Source organism: Centroberyx gerrardi, chromosome 16, assembly GCF_048128805.1.
Source record: "Centroberyx gerrardi isolate f3 chromosome 16, fCenGer3.hap1.cur.20231027, whole genome shotgun sequence".
Classification (NCBI taxonomy): Eukaryota; Metazoa; Chordata; class Actinopteri; order Beryciformes; family Berycidae; genus Centroberyx; species Centroberyx gerrardi.
This window is the reverse complement of record NC_136012.1, coordinates 26,863,612-26,886,767: the sequence shown is the minus strand read 5'-3', so window position 1 is coordinate 26,886,767 and position 23,156 is coordinate 26,863,612. Positions and strand designations below refer to the sequence as shown.

Here is a 23,156-nt window from a genome sequence, read left to right as displayed (position 1 = left end):
ACAGTGATCAGCTGATCACACTGGGTTGCTTGGGTTGTTGATTAATACCAATAATAACTATTACTTGGCCAAGTGCTGAGATTTCTGGCTTTCAAGACTCACCTTTTCTCTCGCTTTCAAAACTCACCGTGCTCTCTATCGGGGGAAAAAACTCCCCACCACTCACATAACCAACTGCTCTGCAATGGAAGACAGTCTCACCCCTTCACTAGACACACTAGACATTCCTGATCTCTGCTCTAATTAGTTAGCTTCCTCGTCTCTGGTGTGAAAATATTATGTTATTGTTTGTGTCAGGTACAGACCCACCGTTATCCAAGGGGGAGGTCGATAGAAGTGAAAGATTACTAAATGCACCTTTTAAATATGTTAACATTGTCTTTACAAAGGTGATGGATATATAAAGTTTCACGCCTAAATGAAATGTTGCAATGTACAGATGACTTATTATTTCAAAATGCAAGTGAAGATACAGTAGTATGCCACAACGCAAACTAGGCTAGACAGCTCCTCAGGGCTGCTGCATTACACATAAGTTGACAGAACATGTTTGAAAGATAAAAAATTTGCCTATTAGGGATTGTTTGATTCCTGTTTTTTTATGCAATGTTAAGAGGGTTTTCTGCAGCTTGAGAGTAGCACAAGAGCCAAGGGGAAACTACAATCATGCAACAATCATGATTTGCCTCTCTGGCAAGTGCAAAATGGATCCATTGCTAATGCTAAATGAAAGGGACACGAATCAAAAGGGCAACATCAAAACAGTATGATGCTGTAACTGTAGCTAAACACCGTGAAGTTCAGATGTCACTGTGACGCTGCTGCTAAACCTCTGCCCCGACAGTGAATTGGTTTCTCTCTCCTACAGTGGGAAACTGTCAATGTTGGATTCATCGATCTGCCAGCATTAGGACCTGAGAGGCTGGGAGAGAAGACGCCCGACCGCCCACCAAACCACCACAGCCGCCATGGCCTCCACCAACGCAGACATCCACGGCGAAGGTATCGAAACCAAGCGCTTTTATCGATGCGGCACAAAGTTCAGTTGTTGAAGTGAAGCTGAATTTTAAAGAAAATTAAGCGGAGTCGAGTTAGAACAAAGTATTGAAGATCACAGCGTTCTCACTGAGTTTCTCTGCTAAATGATTGGTCCGGGAAAAGAAACAAAAAAAAAGAAACCTTGGGGAAGTGGCACATTGATTTGGTAATTTTGTAAACAACCATCTTCACCCACATGAAAATTCCTGTTACACAATAAGAATATATTTGGGTGCTCCTATACATGAAATCTATATTTAAAGTCTTGACATTTCTGTTGATGTCACACGTCTAAATGCTTTTGAATAACCACAGTCAACCGTAACTGATTACAATGATAACAAAGTAACTGTTGAAATCCAGTCCAGTTCCACATTATTCTGTGTAGTAATTAACATTTTCCGGCATTTAATACAGCCAGTTATGGGTCTTCAACAATGCACACTCTGTCGGTTGCTTTGGAAATATTTCATGGAAAGTAGATTCATGGAATTATAAATCCATTGTGATTGATTTGTTTCACTTGTGAAGGGCTCTGTTGGAGGTTTCATCCTGGACGTTGTTAGGTTATTTTTGAGGGGTTGCAAGGTGATTTCATGGGAAAAATGTATTACGAACATACCACATTTATGATGTTTTTAATATTTGTAATGAATGCCTCTTTCTTGCTAGGGTTCTTCCAAGTGAAATGGTCTGAAAAGGGAAAATAAAAATCACTATTTGGTGCCAAAGTGAATAGGCATTGCTTTGTTTTCGAGAGTCACAAGCTGAAAAGACAAAGCCGGTGCTCTGGGGTGTAATTTGAACCCGTCTAGTATCTATTACATAGCTGCAGTGGATGAGCACACACTGTATGTGTAATCAAATGGGCAAGGAGCTACTGAATCATCAAAGCAACTTTCATCAAGAACAAATAAATTGGAATTACAGCTTCCCGAATGCACAGTGGGATCCTTTGTATATTGTATTGCATTGTAGGCTCGTACTTTGAAAGGAGTCTGGTGAAAGTCTCTCTCATTACTGACTTTGGGTCAGATCTACAATTTCTGGAGGCTTTAGGTTCAAAGACAAACTGGATCATTATCATATTGATGTATTATAGAGCACAATGGACATAAAACTCTAAACAATACACAGAAAATAGCCTTCCCCTTTTCTGCTTATACAAGGTTTCTCAACCCTTGTGGCAGGTGAACCTCAGTGAGGTAGAAATATTGCCATAGGCAAAATTTTTAAAGACCATGAAACACATTGGGCGTCTTACATTATTGAAGTTTGCTGTGTGGCAGACTGCAAAAAGAAAAATACAATTTCTACTCATTGGGGGAACAGACTTCTGCCTTGTAAACTTAAGCAGCCTGTCGCACCAGTTCACCTTGATTTCAAAAGCATGCAGATCTGCCATGTAAATAAAACTTCCACCGCAAATTACTTCCTGTATTTTGGTGAAGACAGAAAGTCCCCTGATAATACTGATGCTGTGTGAATCGAACTCAGTAATTAATTTCAATCATTTGTTTTTGCTTTATTTTGAAGTTTGCCGCAAACTTTAAGTTTGGCTTTGTTAAATCAGAAAGTGACGAGTTGTAAAATCTTGACCTTATACAATTTGTATTTCGGCGAATTTCATTATCCTGTGTGAGGTTGGGAGGGTAATTCATTAATTTCATGAGGTCCCCACAATGCGACTCGGGCTTTTGTCCTCACTTCTTTAAATCCTCTCCTCTCCAGGTCCCATGTTCTCGGACCTGGCCCACAGTCCATCAGAAGCGGATGTGCTGTGTCCCTCTCCCATCCCCCCCGGGCCGTCCAGGACCCAGCGGCACTACGAGAGGATCGGAGGACGGACAGGAACCTCGTAAGCATGCTGCGTCTCAAACACGTTAACACACCCTCCAATATACAGTCAACAGCCAGTAGTCAATAATAAAAATATCCCTCTAAATGGATTGAAAATGGAGAAAAACTCCTTAATCTGATAAATGACATCACATTATTACATTATCCGGTGGTTATTACGGCATAAGGGGTGTAACATTTTTAACTGATAATGTAACAATGTAACATAACTGCACTGGGGTACGCATGATTGGAGTGGGTGAAACTAAGAATCGCTGTACAAAATATTTAATTTATACGTCGACTTTTGCCACTACAGTGAGAAAATCACAGAGTTATGTGAACGTCCGCAGGCAGCAGCACAGACCCGTCCATGCTTGTGACTTCTGCCGTACCGCCTGGTGTACGAGCACACACTGTATTTCCCTTATGCAGGGCTCTTGGGTCTGCACCGCCTCAACAGTGCAGACCGTAATTCACCTAAACAGTGTGCATGGCAAAAACTGTTAGACACAAAGGAGGGAAGGAACGAACACACACACAGAGTCCGGCTGTTACAGAAGCGCTAACCCTAACCCTCATGAGCAGCTAATAAACGGCAGTTCCTGTAATAATGTGATGTTGTTATATTATCCAGCAATTTATTACATTAACAGATTTAATAAACATACACACACACATACCTAAAAAGCGCAGATATGTTACATGTTACTTCATAGCAGTGATGTAATAATATATGTGATATTGACTGTAATAACTCGAGTTGTTACACAAACAGATTAACAGATTTTGTTAATGTAAGAGATAAACAAATAAATAAATACATGTGAGACAGGCACAACTAAACCTCAGACAGTGGAGGCATCACACATGGGATAGTTCCATCGGTTACGGTCTATTGGCAAATATTGCACAGCTTTGTTTTCACACTAAAAGCAAGAAGAAAATAACCTCTTTTTTTTCCTTTTCCAGTTTTTTCCAGACTCTCATCCACCTGTTGAAGGGGAATATTGGTACTGGGCTGCTCGGTCTGCCTCTGGCTGTCAAGAATGCAGGGCTTGTGGTAAGGACAGACGCTACTTAGGTTACTTGATGTTCCAGTGCTTTTATCGTCCGATCTCACCAGGACGCATCAACTGACAGGCCTGGACACACGGAAATTAGATCTCACATTGCTATCAGATCTTCAAAACTGGATGTAGAAGTGGTCAGGCTGGCATTGTGATCTGAACTCTACATAGTCTGGACCATAGACTGTAAGAAACGTAGTGAATGTTACGTCACCCACTGGCTACTGAAGGGCCGTTTTGAAGCCTAGAGATTGGGTTTACGGTCGCCGCCTTGTTTTTTTGGAGCCGGAGCAGGCAAAGGGTGGAGTTCGATTTGTCCGCAGACCCGTAATAGGCGACTTGTCGATCACTGGAAAATCACCATAAGGACACAAATTAGAAGAAGTGAAATTAGCTACTGAGACCATAACCTCTTCTCAAAAAAATTTATTGACTTTATATTTTTAGCAGAAGTTGGGTTGTGGTCTCATTGACTTCCTGGAATTGGGCGGTTTGGAGTCTTTTTGGAGGCGGTCTCTAACGGACGTTAGAGGAACTGCTGCTGCACACACTTCCTTATTAGCTTCAAAATTCACCCGTGGTTTTGGCCACTTGGTCCGAACCCAATCTTACCACAGTTTAAAGAGACTTTACGGTTATTGGCATTTACTGTCCTCCTTCTGTAACAAATATGGCCTTGGAGGAAATAGGCAAACTGATGTCATCATATGCCTCTTCTGAGTTAATTGTTTTGGGTAATCTAAACTGGGATTGGTTATCCGGGAACTCTTCTAGGCTAAAAGAACTGTGCCTAGAATTAAATTTATCTCAGTTGATTTCTTTTCCCACGAGACCAAATGCAAAAAATCAGTCTAAATCCACTTTAATTGACCTTATACTAACAAATAGACCACTCAAATACCCATACAGTGGCGTTTTTGCACAAGACATTAGTGATCACTGCCCAATCGCATGTGTTAGAATGGTCAAAGGACATAAATCTAAAGCGCGTGTTATCAGGAAACGTAATTTTAAAAATTTTGTTGAACAGGGTTTTTTACATGACTTATTTTATGCAGATTTAGAAAAAATCTGCTCAATTCCTGATTCCGAGCTAGCTTTTGATCAGTTTTCTTATATTTTTAATTCTCTTACCGAGAAACATGCCCCCTACAAGAATTTTAGAATAAAAAATCGTTCCAATCCCTGGTTTTCTACAGAGCTTACCGAAGCCCTTCATATCAGAGATTTGGCCTGGTTGAAAGCCAGATATACTGACAATCCAACAGACTGGTTGCACTTCAGGCATGAAATGATGGTTAAAAGCCTCACACAGATCTAATTTTAAACAAAATAGATATGTGTGAGGCTTTTAACCATCATTTCGTAACCTCTGGCCATCTATTTGATAGACTGTCTGCCAATATGGTTCCAATAAACCCATCTCCTAGTCTGGTAACTGAGAACTCATCCAATTCTTGCCTCTCTGATATTTTCGCTTAGACCTGTAAGTCAAATTGAAGTTTTTAATGCACTTACACACTTAAGCACAAAGAAGTCAAAGGGTGAGGATGATCTTGATCCTTATCTCCTGCGCCTCAGTGCTCATATAATTGCCTCCCCGCTCGCTCATATATTCAATCTAACATTTATCTCTGGTAAAATCCCCACTGTATGGAAAGCTGCACAGGTTGTTCCGTTGCTTAAAGGTGGTAATACGAGTGACTTAAATAGCTATCGTCCAATATCAAAACTATGCTGCTTAGTCAAAATCCTTGAATCCTTAGTTAATTATCAGTTACGGGCTTTCCTGGAGGCATACAACATTCTTCAACCACAACAATGTGGGTTCAGACCAGGGCATAGTACGGTTACAGCAGCAACACTCGTAGTAAATAATATTGTTAACTGTCTTGATAACCGTCAGCACTGTGTCGCACTTTTCATCGACCTTTCTAAGGCATTTGATACGGTGGATCACAATATTTTAATAAACAAGCTATCCTCCATAGGATTGGACGAGCTCACAGTCAACTGGTTTTTTAATTGTCTCTCAGGGAGAACACAGGCTGTTGTTGCTGACGGTTTTAGATCCAGCTCACTTGTAATTGGTAAAGGTGTCCCACAGGGGTCTATTTTGGGTCCACGTTTATTTACTCTATATGTTAACAACATGGTACCCTCCTCTCCACATTGTGACCACCATTATTATGCGGATGACACAATCCTGTATGCTACTGGCCCCACCCTTAGAATGGCCGCTGCAAATCTGCAGTCTGCTTTTGACGCGTTTTAGATGTCTCTTATTGGCCACAAGGTCTCATGGGACTGATGCGAGTATAGGTATTCATACTCTGCAGGGTGTGCAAATTGAAATTGTTGATTCTTATAAATGTTTGGGCATTTGGCTAGACAATAGGCTTTCATTTCAGACCCATGTGGAACACCTAACCAAAAAGCTGAGGGGAAAGATTGGATTCTTGTACAGAAACAAGTCCTGTTTCATATCAGCTCAATCAATCACCCAAAATTCAAAAAAATAAATCACTTGATTCTCTCTCTCTCCCAACCTTTTCCTCCCTCTCTCTCCCTCTCCTCTATCCCTCTCTCCCTCCATCCAGCTTGGTCCGATCAGCCTGCTGTGTATGGGGATCATAGCAGTCCACTGTATGATGCTCCTGGTAAAATGTTCCCACCACCTCAGCGCAAAGTAAGTACAGTATGGCAAGGCAAACTTTATTTATATAGTGTACTGGGCCTGGCAGTACTCTAGACAAAGGTTAAAGGAAAAATCCACCTTACAGCTATTGGCAGTGTATGAAAGAAAGAAAGAAGGAAAGAAATGTGTTGGGTCTAGATTCTACTGCAACGTTCCCCGGCTCAGTCAAGACTTGGTTTCACAGACACACCCATTCCCCTGGGGCTCGGCTCTGGTTTCCATCTCTGAAAAACCAGACCAGTGTTCCTGGTTCTTAGGTTCGGTTCATTTGCACATCCATACAGAAGTTTAAAACAGACAAGACTAGGAAACCCCAAGGGGTTTCAAAAAATCTCTCTCAGTAGTAGACTACTCGTGTCACATGCTCATTGGAGAAATGCTTAGCTTTCTCTCTAGGCTTCCTGTTCTGAGGTTTCGTTTTTACTTCAGAGAGTCAGTTTCTCATCTGTTCCTCTCTTAGTCATGCATGAGTCACAGGCCGTATTACTACACTAACAAATATGTTCATAGCCATTCTAGAGCAAATTTTATTTTAGTCATCATGGAAAAACATTTTATCAGCATCGTAAAGACGTTCTGTCTTTTATTTTGAGTTATACTCTTTATTACCTATTTTACTCTTTGTTCTCCAACCTACATCTCTATTCTTAGTTGCTATAATGACTTAATTTCACGTCACATGACATCATATATCTTGTCATATCCTATTATATCATATATCAAATGGTATTTGAATTAATTTTAAACAATTTAAACAGGAAAATTAAATGGAAAAACATTTCAGATGAAAATTTGACAGTACAGTCTTGATTTCATTTAGCTTCACTAAATTTGTCTTCATATTTCAGCACCTTTTGATGTCTTTTGATGCACACACAAGGAAATATTGATAAAGGAGGGAAGCGCCATTAATAGAAACTATTTCTGCTCTGAATTAAACAGCACAGAGTCTTTCAAAACATTATACAGCCATGTGTCATTCATTTAATGAGTGAAGTAAGCCCACCATGTTTGAAAATGCTCTGCCCTCCCTCGATTACTGATGTGTAATCTGAAACGGTAACGCAGGGAGAGATCTCTGGATTTACTATCCATGACCTGGTTCTTTATAGATTCAATTTTTTTGGATAACCTGTGACAAAACAAACCACTGAGACAATAACCTGAAACTAAACAAACCACAGCCTCTCTGTGTTCATGCCTTGTCTCAGTTCCAGTGTCTGCTCTCTCTACTGTGAGAAGCCTTTCCATCTGAATTAAACCAAAACGAATAACGAGGTCTGAATGTTTCTCCCCTCGCAGGGTGAACAAGCCGTCTCTGACCTACGGTGAGGCGGTGCAGTGCGGGATGGAAAACGTTCCGTGGCTCAGGAGACACTCGCGATGGGGAAAGTAAGAAGAACGTTTACCTCCTGCAATTAAATACTGAGTACAGAGGATAACATACAGACTGTGTTAGACTGATATGTAGGTTTATCAGTGTTGCTCTTTTATTAAATATTGGATATCGGCCAGTCGTGTCGTCCCCTGCGGATATGATGGAGATTCATTTAATTGCTCAGTGGTTTTTTGTAAATTAATTCTTCATTTATAGGTCTATTGTATCCTCAAGTTAACCCCTACCATTGAATAATTTATGGAGTCACTCTGTCTTAAAGAGCTGCTAACCCGAAAGAATTTAATTAGTCAGTGGAGAGTTTTAGTGTCCCCTGATGGTCTAAATGCTGTTTCAGAGGCTTTTCAACGCTGACAAGAAGAAAATTCTGTGGGAAACACTGAATGCTCGTGTTTTTTTGCCATGAAAATGGTCAGATTTAAAGATATTGAATAAAGGCACAAAATATCGGGGATTTCAGTCTAAAATTATTGGCATCGGCCTTCAAAAACCCAATACTGAGACAGACTGTATCACATCTGCTGGAGATAATGCATGACGACGAGTTAGTTTGGTCTCAGAGTGACTTCAGTCATTCAGCCTTGTGTTGTATTTGTAAGGATGACATTATTCCTCTCTGTCTGCCCTCTTCCCCTCTATTTCTGCCTTCCCTCCCTCTCTCTCTCTCTCTCTCTCTCTCTCTCTCTCTCTCAATGTCTCTCTCTCAATGTCTCAGACGGACGGTGAATTTGTTTCTTATCATCACCCAGCTGGGCTTCTGCTGTGCCTACTTTGTCTTCCTCAGTGACAATGTCAAGCAGGTCAGGATAACAATCACACACAGACACACACACACACACACACACACACACACACACACACACACACACACACACACATAGAGCAACAGCAGAATACCTAAAATGTAAATGTTTTATCCTCTTATCTGTGATTGCAAGATCTGTACCTGCACTGAATAGCATTATTCAAGTAGAATATATTATGGATTGTGTACGTTCGCATGGTTCTTCTGTCATATACACCCCATGCAGATCACACATATCCCTCAAAACCATCAACATTGTATTTGGGTAGATGGCTTATTTCTGGCTATTAGAGTAAATGGGATCCCAGAGAGTCTTCATTTATGTAGTACTGTTTCTTACCACTAGATGGTGGTATCTGTCCACTATTTGTCTCCTCTTATTCACCACCACAAGCTGCCACATCTACCACACCAGCCAGAGTGCCATATTAAATACATTTCATGGAATCATCAAACATTTCAGGGAGTTTGTGATTCACTTATTCTCTCTCTTATTCTTACTATCGGATTTTATTTTTTGTGTTCTTTTGTTTTCTGTAAAGCACTTTGTGACAAACCTGCTTATAATGTTGTAAGCCTAAGTGTAGGTAAACAGCAGTTTAGATGAGTATAGTCTGAGTCCCAAGTTTTGAGGCACAAGTCAAGTCCCAAGTCTAAATGTAGATTACCAAGTCAAGTTCAAGTCAAGTCCATGTCATTAGTGTCAAGTCTCAAGTCTAAATGTAGAACAGCAAGTCAAGTCAGAACAAATCAAGAGTCCAGTATCAATTTAATATCTTCCAGAAAACGAAATATCTAGGACTTTTCAATGCAATATGGTTTTAATAGGATAAAAACTTGGTAAGAGCATCATGAGTTTGATTTCTATAATCAGCTTCAACTTCAATAAATTCAATCATTCCATACAAATTCAGAAAACAGAAAAACTGTGACTTGAGTCCCCACCTCTTCTTACAGAAAGTTACATTAGATTCTGTGGCTTTGGTAAAAGTCAAAAAAGGCTTCATGCTGACAAAAAAATATGTGACAAAATCCTTTCTCCTCTTCCTCTCATAAATAAATGGACTCCACTTGAAAGAGCGAGCTGTTTATTTCTTTACGTTTCTTCTTCTCTGCCAGGTGGTGGAAGCGGCCAACGCCACCACCTTCAACTGCCACGTCAACCTGACCAACCAGACGCAGATCCTGGTGCCCAGCTTCGACTCGCGCCTCTACATGCTCTGCTTCCTGCCCGCCTTCATCCTGCTGGTCTTCACCCCCAACCTGAAGTACCTGGCCCCCTTCTCCCTGGTGGCCAACCTGGTCATGACCGCCAGCCTGGTCCTCATCTACTTCTACTCGTTCGCGGTAAGGACCGATCTGTCACTGTGAACCTTTATTTAGTCAGGGAAGGGTTTACTGAGTTCCATTCTGTTTTTCGTCTCCACCCTCCTTCACATTCATACAATTAAACTCGTTCACACAGTACAACCACAGCTTCTTTCCGCAGCTGCAACAGAGAAGTTGGTGGGGTTGTGTGCCTTGCTGAAGACCGCAGTGACAGTCTTTGTCGAGGGAGAGGGATCAACTCATTCACTCTACCCACCTGCATTCTCCTAGCCGCTCCAGGGATTTGAACCAGCAACCTTTCGGTCACAAACAGTCACAACGCTTCTCGAAGCCTCTACTCTAGACCAGTGGTTCTCAACCTTTTTGGCTCGTGACCCCAAATCAAATCAACCATAGAATGTTTTTTTTTTTCCTTTTCTATGATGATGTCATTTGATTAATCTCAAAGCTGTTCAATATTTCACAAGACAAAAAGCAAAAATGAGACAAAAATCTGAAAAAATAGACATGCTTATAAACTTGTATAGCAGCCTATGTTTTTTTCCTACTCCACAAATCATCTCATGACCCCCCAAAAATTATCTTGTGACCCCCTGGAGGGTCTCGACCTCCAGGTTGAGAACCACAGCTCTAGACTACCACCGCCCCTTGATGTACCGTCATGACTCATATAGTTTTTTTTAGTACCTTCATAAATAAGGGCCATTGTATTGAATTCTTCCCTGACTTACACAAATGTTTTTTACATATGGAAACACTGATGAATCAGGCCCAGTTGTCCGCTGCCAACTGAACACAGAGAAGCAGACTGAACAGACTAAATTTGGTGTGAATGAATACCTCAATCCCCACTTCAGCAACTGCTGTCAAAGGGCCCTTGAGCAAGGCATTGAACCTCCAGCTGCTCAGGTGGAGCTGCTCAGTGGCCAACAGTAGAAGAAGAACAGTAGAAGACTGGTTGTACTGGGAAACTCCCAGGTGTGAATTATTTTGCAATAATGACCATCGCCCTGAACATTATCCCGCTTATTACACAGCTACTTACCTAAGACCCTTGTGATTTAACATGGAATATTGATTTCAAATGATTCAGATGTACATACCACCCAGTAACTTCTGTTTTTTGGGTAGAGATTCCCTGTGTGCAAAACTATAATCCTTCACAGTGGGGCTTTTTTTTTTTTCAATTGCAAAAACAGCAATGAATGAATCTGTTGTGATTAGTCTTTATCTGTACAACCAGCCACCTCCGACTCTCTCTCTGTTTCTCCCTCTGTTTTACTCAGTCGCTCTCTCTCTCTACTCTGCTGATTGGATTCTGGGGTTGTTATGGATAAGAGGACAACTGTTAGCGACAGACTCTCTAGATTACCTGTTTTCCGGCCGCGGAGTATTTCATCACGCGGCGTGTGCCTTGTACAGATATGTAGCAGTCATGTTCCCTGAGAAACGGCCTTGCCTTGAAAAAAGCAATTCCCTGCATCAAAAAGCCTACAAAGATTCAATTGTGAGATATATGGGCTCTACGTGTGTCAGGAGCTGATGAATGACCTTGGGAAGGAATTTTGGGAAAACTGGAGCTTATTCAGGCATCGCAAAAAACTCTGTAATTGCCTCTTGGAGTTGCTTGGTTTGGTTTGACCGCTTTTCCACGTTTTAGCTCTACCTTTTGACCTCAGAATGTATAATGATGATAATGTGATACTTAATTGCTCCCTGTAGGGAAATTCACTGTTCTCTTGCCCCACTTCCGCACAGAGGTCAGAGGTCAGGGTGAGCTACAGAACAGCTCCTCCACCCAGTACCCCCCACCCCCTCTTCCCACAGCCAAACTGACTATAAAGGAAGGAAAGCAAATGTGGATAATAAAGAAACAAAAGTTGAAGTTAAATAACGTGAAGGTGTTTTACATTCTTAATGGCTGCAGTCCGTGTTTCTAAGGTTCTTGCAGAGGCTCCATGGATCCTGGCAAAGTCTTTTGATCCGATGTGAATCTGACAAATCTTGAGGTAGTTTCCCCCTAACAGAAAAGACATTCTTGGCCGCTATAAGTGCAGCTAACCATACTGATCTTGCTGAATTGTTAATTGTAATTCTGAGTCATATTTAACAGGCGAACCCTTGGGAAACGTGGGATTGTCTTCCTAGTGAAGGGATAATATACAGCGGCTCTCATCAGGGTCTTGAATCACACTGTCAGGGTTTATTTTGCAATAATGACTGTCTCCCTGTGCATTATCCCGCTTATTACACAGCTACTTACCAAAGACCCTAGTGATTTAATATGAAATATTGATTTAAAATGATTTCATTACAAGCTAATGTAATTTACCAGCTTACACCCAAAAATGAGTCCAGCAGGACAGTCTGCAGTACCAGGGAGTAACGTCTTTTTGGCACAAGGTGTTGCCAGTTAATTTGATTACTAATCCTCAAAATGGACCGGATTTCTTCACTGCAGAGTGATATAATTAAATGTGAAACAGCGGTCTATTGTTCAGAAAATAACAAACCTCAGAGTGTGTTCATTGGCCAATCAGAATTGAGTGTTCAACAAAGTCTTGTGATAATGTCTATAAAAAAATGTCTTGCTGCCAAAAAGAAATTACAGTGGGACAGTGCCAAAACATATGCGAGACAGAGGCTATAGCATTTACAAACTGGGGAATTATTGTTTATTTTAGGTGTAAAAAAACTGAACTGTGCTTTTTTTCCATCCAGAACATCACATACCCCATCGACCTGCCGAAAGTAGGGCGAGCCAAAGACTACCCTCTCTTCTTTGGGATGGCCATCTTCGCCTTCGAGGGGATCGGAGTGGTACGTGACTTTGACCATGACACAACACTTTAGACTGGGGGTCAAGCTGATCCAAGACACACACATAAACACATACACACACTTACACACACACCTCCCATATACTTCTGAGTGTTTCTCGTCGGGCCTTTGATTTTTAGGGAGGAAATTCGTCATCTTGACTGCGTGACACTAAGGGCGTTTCCACACTGTAACAGTCCTTTTAAAGTCGGAACCAGAGTTCGCTAGGTTGTTCCATTGTATTGGTCTGGTTTGTTTCACTTTGCCTACTATCAAGTGAACCTATTAGACCGATATTTCGGTGGGAGTACAAAAAAATCAAACTAGAATGGCACTCAGAGGGTGTTTTCACAATATAATGCTACACCTTGCCATTGAACGACCCTGTAGTTTTCCAAGGGACTTTTAATTTGCCGACGTAATCCTCTGCGATGTGTCGGACGTACTTCTTCTGCTCTGGGATAACTGGTAGGTGTCTCTCTAGCTAGTGAGATTTCAAGGCTTGTAATGCATATACTGTAAAGAAGGGTCAAATGACATTAGAGAAGAATGAGTGAAAGAACCTTGTTCTTTCGCTGAAATGTCAACACAACTTTAGCCTTCATCATAATGACGGCAAGCCAAAACCTTCAACAAATTACAGCATGGAAAAAAATTAGGCCTACATTTTAAAATAGAAAACTTGTGGGAACGCTGTTAAGACATTTTCTTTTTCACTTATATTGACCTCTAGTGTTAAAAAAAAAAAAAAAAGACAACATCCCAAGAAATAAAGAACAAGCAAATCATAAATTCGTTGTTGTTGTTGTCCTGTTACGATCTGGTTGTCTCCCCCCGGCTCGGCAGGTCCTTCCCCTGGAGAACAAGATGCAGCGGCCTCAGAGCTTCACCCGGGTTCTGTACCTGGGCATGGGCATCGTCACCTTCCTCTACATCAGCCTCGGCACCGTAGGCTACATCTGCTTTGGAGAGCACATAGGCAGCAGCATCACGCTCAACCTGCCCAACTGCTGGTAAGCTAATTAGCATTTAGTTAGCATTCTACATCGGACCTAGATCAAATAGCACGTGCAACTGATTCGTAGCGTTTGTTTCAGTCTGCTTGGAGTACCTGATAGGAGGGGTTTGGCACATCGGGACAGTTTGGTATTCTTTCTGACCTTTCTGATTGACTACTTACCTGACACTATCTTAATTGCTTGGTGCTGTAGAGTACAACATATACTATTGGGTACAGCCGCATACTCAATATAAGCAAGTTTAACTAAGTTTATCTATTAATGTCATTTGTGAAAGCAGGGATTTCTTATTTTAAATGTTCACCCTGGGACCCAGATTAATTAAGGCACACTCAACATGAACTAGCCTGCCATCCATTTAAGATCACAACCAGTAGTTTAAAGTCATAATCTGCTTGAGTCTTGTTTTTTGGGCGACATCTTTGGTGATAAGCGGTCATTGCTGTGGTGTTTTGCGTTGCGCTTCCCAGCGTGTCTCAGTACTTTGACGTCACTGGACTGACAGCAGCTCCAAAACCCAAACAAACAAACAAACAAACAAACAAACAACCAAGCAAGGGCTGCTGTACTGAGACGAGTGAAGCAACGACAAATAACTGTAATGTCTACACTATTGTATAGAAATACAAACATATTTTATAAAACAGCATGGTAGCTGTCTACTTACGTTAATGCACCATATGTATTACAGTCGATGGCCTGAGGCAAATAACAACTGACAATAATGTTATACTGACAAATGACTTGCTGCTTATGCATGCACTTGTGGCCCATTCACGTCTAGAACGCTAACTATAAAGATATCTATAAACAATAACGATACATTGTTACTCCAGCATTCACGCTACAACAATATTGTTTTATTTCAGCGCAGAGTATTCTGAGCAAAATGGAGCATGGTCACTTTACTGACCTGCTTTTATTTTGCTCTCTCTAAAGTAAATGCACTAAGTTAGTACTTTGCAGTAGGGTTTGACTTTCTGGACTTTCTGTAGGTGGCGCTCTTTTCTTTGTCTGTTCAGCCATGGTGGCTCTCGCTGCTCATACTAACTACCCAGTTCCTCTTCTATTAATTCCAAACAAACCGCTGTTGCTGCTTCTGTAAACGTACAACGCATCACTTCTGTGCAGCAGAGGATTCTTCCTGGGAAAGCGCTACCTGCTCCAGGTGTTTAGGACAGCAAGTGTAAAAGCTTTTATTATGAACTGCCTACAGGTTGAATCACTATTGTGTTACATCATTATATTGGTGATAGAAAGTAACAAAATGGATATTTAATTTTCATATATAATTAAATACGGATTATTACTTTAAGATTGGCTAGTTTAGAGCCATAGCAGAAAGGTTGACGGTGTTAATAGGCAGCATCCACTCTGCAGAGCCCGGCACATGATGATTAGGAGCTCATAAATCTCCGGACATTACACAAATAAGAAGATTAGGAGCAAAACTTTACTTGCAGAGGGCAAACTAACTTTGCTGACAAATCTATAGTGTCTGTCGTCTGGTTTGGTCCATAAAAGTTTTGATTAACACTTTTTTCCTCCCTCAGATAAAAAAGCTCAGGCACGCAATGTTCTCATTTTATTTTTTTTCTTTCTGCAAACCCATTTCCCTTTTTAGGGATAATAGTTAGCCAAACTAAAAGCTCAGATTAGATTTGCTTGCTCATTACTTGGTACTATCATCGCTGCTGCAGGAGACGTCTTGTGAGATGCCTCCCCTGACTGGAGTGATTCGGCTAATTAGTGGAATAGATTGGCTGCTCAATGAGCTTGAAAACCCAAAGACTATAATTACCAGCTTCTGTGTTAAAAAAAAAAAAATCAGCGGAGGACAATCAATGTTTGCTTTTCGTCTCAGAAGGGCTCCCAATTGATTCCCCTTCATCTTGTCATATGCTTTTTGATGGATCTTGAACTGGAAAATTGAAGCCTTGTGCTGTCGCTGCTGCTGTATTTTGTGTTGGATCAAAGAGTTTTGAGTAGCTGTGTTGCAGTGTAATAAACAAAACATATTTTTTCTTGGCAGTTATTACTATACTGTAACTATTCTGTATATTTATCTGTTTCTTCATGCCTGTCCCCTTGCCTAACATGTCTCTCTTTCTCTGTCTTACGTTTCTCTCCCTCTCGTTCTTTCTTTCTCTGTCTGTCTCTTTCCTTCCCCCTCTCTCTGTCTCTTTCCAGGACGTACCAGGCTGTGAAGCTGCTGTACAGCTTTGGTATCTTCATAACCTTCGCCCTGCAGTTCTACGTCCCGGCTGAGATCCTCATCCCGCCAGTGGTGGCCCGTGTGTCGGAGAGGTGGGAGAGGGCCGTGGACCTGCTGCTCCGCTCCGCCCTGGTCATGTTCACCTGTAAGTACAGACCAGTCCACAAAATAAGACCGGGTTCCACATGGGGTGGCTTGAGTCCCCAGCTTCAGCCCAGCCCCTTGACTTTCCTCTTCCATTCATTGTATCCTCAGATGCGGTCTCATACAATAGAATCCAGTAGAATACCTTCATTCCACTCCTCTACAAGAACCAGAGATTGGCTTCTGGTTTGTACTTAGTTCCCAGCTGGTGGAAAGTTTTTGAACTTAGTTCTGTAGTGCGCTTCGTATTTTTTATTGAATTTTTTATTAGGTTCATTTCTACAAAAAAATGAAGCAGTGACAATCAGCATGCCAGCTGGCATCTTCAGATATGAAGGCAATCACAGCCAACGAATGAAGGCGTTTTTTAATGAGTCACAAAATGACGAGCAGCTCAAAATGTGCAAGAGACCACATCTGAGATCTGTCTTCTCTTTTTACAACTCGCTCTTCTTCTCTAAGAACTTCACAGCGAGGTAAAAAGGGAAGGCTGACTTACTAGCCAGTTCAGATTGAATGGTACATGGGGATGTCAGCGCACATCCCCATGGTGAGGTTTGGTATAAGCAGACGACAGCTCAGGTACAGCGGGACAGAGAAGCAGGCTTCTGCCCAGAAGTCTGCCGCTTCGAATGCTTGATTGGCTGGGAAACTCGCAGAGGGGAAGTGTGTGGGAAGCGCTCTCTCTGCTCTCCCTCAATCACTAGCGCTCTGGAGCGCCAACTGATTCCCTGGATCGGCCGGGACAGTCTGCCTCTCCCTTCCCTCAACAACTTCTGTCAAAGTGCCCTTGAACAAGGAACTGAACTCCCCCATCTGCTCCAGTGGAGCTGCTCAGTCCCCAAGAGTGGAAGAATTTATCTTGGGATGAATAAATGTTTAAAAAAGTGCAAAACGATTAAAACCCACAAGGCTCTGTTGCATTTACAATCAAACCATGTAGGTCAGATTTGAATTTTTAGATAAACATTTGCATTTAATTTAGAATAGTTGTCTATGGGAGTTATACCAGATGTTGATAGTGGGTAGAGCGTGGCACTAACACTGTCAGGTCAGGGGTTCAGTTCCACCATGGACACCCATGCTAAAAATGCACGGACACATGGCACTCTAATGCGCTTTCGATAAAAGCGTCCAGTAAATGGAATATATTGTCAGATGTGATTTTTACCTCAGTTCTCTATTCATGCAAATCAGATGCTGTTTTCATTCAGTGCCTGTGACTAATGGTTAACGACTGGGCTCAAAATAAATAAATAAAATAGCACTTGTACCTGACCTTATTACAGAAAACCATGTCAAGACAGACAGCTTGGTGCTTTGTGTTTAATTCAGTAGTTAAATGTAATAATTTTACAAATCACACCATTTAGATGACTTATCCACAGTGACTTACAATGAGTGCAAACAGAACAGTCAGCATGCATGGCTCTTTTTAACGCTGAATGTAGTTTCAGTTAAAAACAGTCGGTGAAGGTTGTAATCATTTCACAAAACGCAATTTAGCCATTTAAGCTGATGCCTCTATTCAGCGTGACTCCTCAATCAATTTCTGTCAAATGCAGTCGGAGTTAAAGGCACATTAATAGAGTTATTATCATTTCATCAATCACATTTTAGCCATTTATTTAGCCGTTGCAGAGTAATTTACATTGACTATGTTTACATGGACAGCAATAATCCGAGTATCGAGTTTAATCTAAATAAAAGATTAATCTGTCATAATGCGATTATGATTACATTTGGGTAATCAGAATCAGTTAATCAGAAAATGCTGTTTACATGGCAATTTCTTATTCAGACTATTGTCTTAATCGGGTTAATGTCGGATCATTGCTGTCCATGTAAATGTAGTCAATGAGTGCAAAAACAATGGCATTTGTGATTCTCCTCATGTTAAAAGTAGTTGCAGTTAAATGCAGCTGCTGGTTGTTGAATCCTGCAGTGTTTATGCAGGCAGCCCGGTGTGAGAAGAGATGATGAGAGCGGCCGATTGGACCGCTGCTGTCTGGGAAACAGAGAAACACTTCTGCTGAAATTAATCTGTGACATTCAGCCAGCAATCACGTGGAGTGTGTGTGTGTGTGTGTGTGTGTGTGTGTGTGTGTACTCTTCTATGTCCATGTGACTGCTGACTTGCTTCCATGTTTTGTTGATGGGTGCGTGTGTGTGTGTGTACATCCACAAGTGTGTTTTTGTGCATTCACAGTGTGTGTGTGTGTGTCTCTGCGTTTACAGGTGTGTGTGTATTTGCGTGTGTGTGTGTGTGTGTGTGCCTCAACAGGTGTGTGTATGTGTGGGTGTAGGCGTGATTGCATGGGCAATTTCATGTGGTTGTGTGCATCAGCAGCTGGGTGGGTGTGTATCACCAGGTGTGTGTGTGTGCATTTCTGAATGTGTATTGCGTGTGTCTGCAGTGTGCGTGTGCGTGTCCGTGCAGCCACACACACAGCTTGTGTGTGTGCATGAGGAAGAATAGAGGAGAAGCTATCACGTCGGTTCGGAGTGGAAATGAAAACCCAGTGATTAACTAGCCATGCGGCCCGTTACACACACACACACACACACACACACACACACACACCCACACCCACCCAACTCCCCTCTCCTCCCTCCCCAGTTTCACACAGCAGCAAACACTTTCCTGTAATAGCCCTGCTAGGCTATTTATAGCAGCAATACTCCTCCTATTGCTATTGATTTCCATTCAGGCAGGACTGCTGATCGTGTTACTGGCCGTCGTCCCGCGCCTCTCCTCTCCGGTCAGATTCACCGTGGAGCTGCAGAGACGGGTTGAGTTCACTAGGGGGCAGGCTTCCACCCATTTACACTCCAGTGTATTAACACTAACAGTAACACTGCCAAGGCTGGGGGCTTCTCTCCCCGTGTAGCTCAGTGAGTAGAGAATGGCAACAGAATGAGGCTGGAGTTTGTTCGATAGGAAATACACTACCAGTCAAAAGTTTGGACCTACCTGATTGAATGTTCTGTGTTTTTCATTCTCTTAAAGCCATTTTGATCTAAAGGCTTCTGCTTACATGCTTGAAATGTGTTTCTTAGACAAATATAAATAGTGAAGTTGATCCTGTGTGTGAATTTCTTTCCAAAGCCTTTGCCTTTCCATCAAGGCAAAGGGCGGCTACTTTAAATAATCTAAAATATAAGATAGTTTTGATTTGTTCAACGCTTTTTTGGTCGCTGCATAATTCCATTTGTGTTATTTCATAGTTTTGATGTCTTTACTATTATTCTAAAATTGTGAAAAATAGTAAAAATAAAGAAAAATGTGCGCGTCCAAACTTTTGACTGGTAGTGTAAACTTATCTTTTACAGAATTCACCAACCGGTATCAAAGTTTTGCCTGCCACATATTTATATTCTCTGAGTGGTAATTGCATACATTGGTCTATCTCCTCTTCTACGATGGATTTCTCCCTGTATGATTGTTGAACGTCTCTTGGTGCAAAATGGCGGCTCTAGAAAGAAGCCCTCGCTCTTTGATTCTGAGGGACTGACACCAAAACCTGACGTTTACCGCTGATGTTTTACATCCTGAAACATTTTCTCATATCAGACTTCATTGTAGCTGCTGGAAATATCTGGAGGTGACATCATGTTGTCTATGTTTGGCTTGCAGTCCAGTGGAATAAGGAAAATACACTACCAAACAACAAAATGGGCCCAGAAAGGAAAGGTACATTGTCATTAAAAAAGTTTTTTCTTTTAAAAGTATACACTCTTGGTACTGCAAGGCGCTTTGGATAAAAGCGTCCACCAAATAGTTTAATCTCAGTCAGCCAGCTCGACATTTGTTGTTTGAAACTAATTCAAAGAGGAACTCCCTCTGTCCCTCCAGTGAGGCTGAACGACTTTTCAATACAATTCTCTACCATTGGCTGATGGATTGATTGAGACTAAGTGATGGATGGATTGATTGTAACTGGCAAACTGACCCAGTTACACTAACTAGCGCATCATTGGAAAATGAGTGATAGTTTACGTGTTCTGTTGTTTGCTTCGTCTGTTGTTCCTTGCTGCTGTTTAAAGAAAATAAAGGCTGAACGAGGCCTTCAAAACAGCTGATACACGTGTCAAAAACAAGGAACTAAGTAATTGAGGGTTTGCAGCAGGCAGACTGAAATCAATGGCCAATTTACAAGTGATGAGGAGGATAGGACCCTCTCCTCTACATTTCATTGTGTTTACAAAGTGGAGTACATGTGTAGGTCCGTGTACTGAATATCTATCAGTAGCATACTGACTCTTGGTATCAGTGTGAATGTTAGGACATCAAAATCTACCGAAAAACTTCAAAATGCTGGTTACTTAGAATTAACATAAACCAAAATGTTTCTTTATTTATTGAAAACTGGTGGTTAAAATGTATACTATGTGAAGAGCGTCATTCCAAAATGAGATTTCCACCATTTGTAAAAAAAAAAAAAAAATTGGCTCCTGCTCTGACAAAATGATTGCTAGCATGAAAATAAAAAGCAATATTGAATATTATTGATGTTATCAGTGATCTTTAGTCCTTACAACATTTTAAATAGATGTAGTTATCAATTTTATTGATATTACACACAGATATTGACAACAAACATTAGGTACCTTTTCGTTTTTTAAAATGGATATATGGTGTTTTGGAATGAAACCCATGACATATTGATTAAAGATTGTCCATCAACAATCTTAATGATGACATGCAAGAAAGAGAGTAAAGAGTAAACGTGTATCACACACTAGAAAGTAAATGTTTTTTTTACTGAATAGTGACAGAGACAAATTCACAAAGCTTTATGGATTTGTTGTGGAGAATATACAGTGATAAACAGTGATAGTCATCAAGAAAGTCTTCCATCCTGCATCTATCCAGTAGCTGTCCTCCACCAGCGCTGCAACAACCACTGCAGCCTATTCTTTCTCAAATGTTGTCGATAGAGCTGAGGAGACATATTGTAGCACGCCACTATAAACTTTCAGACTGCTGCTTCTTTCTGATGGCTACAAAAGGGGGCAGAAGTTTAGTTGTGCAAGCACTTTCTCTCAGAGTTGGAGTAGCAGAACAGCAGTAGTACAGCAAGCATGGTGGTAAAATGTGAGACTTCTGTAGCTCGAGGCTCGGGTTGTTTTTCTGTTCCATCATTTATGTCTTTCACCAAAAGAACCAATAATTCTGGAGGCCTTCTGTTCCGTATTTCCACCCCAGCATGTTTCTCAGAACGAGGTGTTCACTTCACTTCCACCCTTATTCTGTCTGAGAAAGGTTTGGAAATTTCTGTCCACACTGTCATCTGCAAAGTGGGTCACTCCAACCTGGAAGAAGTCTCTACAATAGACACAAAGTCTGTCTAGCTGCTTCACAGGGACATTTTCTTAGAAGGAGAAATTCGATTTTTTTTGGGGGGGGGGTTTATGAGCTATTCTTTCATCTTTCATTTCCAGGATATGGCTGTGTTTTCTTTTTCTGTTTTCAAACCCTGTAACTCCAGTGTGGGTCCTGAATAGCTTCATGGGTATTAGGGCTGAAAGATATTGACAAAAAACCGCGATTCATATCATCAAAAGTTTTTCTTGTCAGTAATTTTTTAGAACTTTAAAATTGTTTAAAGAAACGTGGTTTTGTTAATAAGATGTCAGTGTGTAGGATTTACTGAGTTTGAGTATGATGAAAGGTTTTAAGTAATATTGAACTTGAGCACTAAAACACCTTGTTTAGAAATCAATTTTGGACACTCTTCTCTCTTATGCAATTAATTGAAGTAGGGCTGGGCGATAATTCAGTATTATCGTTTATCGTCTTTCAGTGGAATCATATCGTGATGATATGAAGATATTTTGATATCGTGACACACATTTCTGCTGTCTAAATTGATGATGACAAGAAAATTTTACTTAAAAACTCTCATAAAATGAGGTATGGTAGGAATATTATTTAAATATTTCTGTTTTGTTTGACACCACACCTAACATTACCATTCGGTTCAATGAGATGAACATTAATTTGATTATTTAACGTGATTTTGCATACATGAACCATATCGTGATATATATTGATATAGAGAAAAATCCTTATGATTATCATGATATTGATTTCAACCATATCGCCCAGCCCTAAATTGAAGCCTCTGCGATTTGGAAATTGTAGAAGTTCATATCGCGATTTCGAGTTTGGTTTTTTTTCCGATTAATTGTTCAGCTCTAATGGGTACAGCATGGCACTAGTAGAGCCAGTGTTAGGAGTCCCATTCCTCGTGCAGCTCCATGGGTAGAGCAAGGCACAAACACTGCCGGCTTAGTGGCTGATTTCCTCTTGGGCCAACCGTATTGCCGATGTACCTCATGCACTTGTGTTAATGTGAGGCACTTTGGATAAAGGCGTCCACAAAACGATAGATGTTAAGAGTGCAATTTAATTTGTGTCAGCCAGTAGGGAGTTGTGAAGGGTTCATAATGTAGCAGATAAATGTGCGTTCTCAAGTTAGGTTTAATTCAGATGCTGATTCCTCAGTGCCAAGAGGTGCTTAAGATTCTTTTCATGGCATGTATGCTTTATTAGACGGTATTGTATATGGTGGAGAGCAACGGGGAATATGCAGCGCTGTGAGGGAGATGGAGACAGAGAGAATAAGACGTACAGACAGAGAGAGGAGAGGGACCATAGACTAAACAACAGAGGGACGTAGTGAGTGTGATGTCAGCCCACTGGCTTCTGAAGGTCTGTTTTGAAACCTGGAGATTGTTTACGGTCGCCGCCATTTTGACGTTTTTTGGAGCCAGAGC

At 41.1% G+C, this 23,156-nt stretch overlaps 1 protein-coding gene across 1 annotated transcript in view; it reads left to right on the top strand.

Moving 5' to 3' along the window:
* The window catches only part of slc36a1 (solute carrier family 36 member 1), a 41,342-nt gene that overhangs the window by 4,524 nt on the left and 13,662 nt on the right, over positions 1 to 23,156 (top strand). Inside the window, exons 2-11 of the mRNA XM_071901296.2 lie at positions 869 to 1,002; positions 2,770 to 2,896; positions 3,850 to 3,940; positions 6,548 to 6,636; positions 7,948 to 8,037; positions 8,757 to 8,841; positions 9,966 to 10,193; positions 12,897 to 12,995; positions 13,842 to 14,008; positions 16,205 to 16,374. Of these exons, the coding sequence (XP_071757397.1) occupies positions 969 to 1,002; positions 2,770 to 2,896; positions 3,850 to 3,940; positions 6,548 to 6,636; positions 7,948 to 8,037; positions 8,757 to 8,841; positions 9,966 to 10,193; positions 12,897 to 12,995; positions 13,842 to 14,008; positions 16,205 to 16,374 (1,180 nt within the window). The 5' untranslated portion in view covers positions 869 to 968. The remainder of the gene's footprint in view (positions 1 to 868; positions 1,003 to 2,769; positions 2,897 to 3,849; positions 3,941 to 6,547; positions 6,637 to 7,947; positions 8,038 to 8,756; positions 8,842 to 9,965; positions 10,194 to 12,896; positions 12,996 to 13,841; positions 14,009 to 16,204; positions 16,375 to 23,156) is intronic.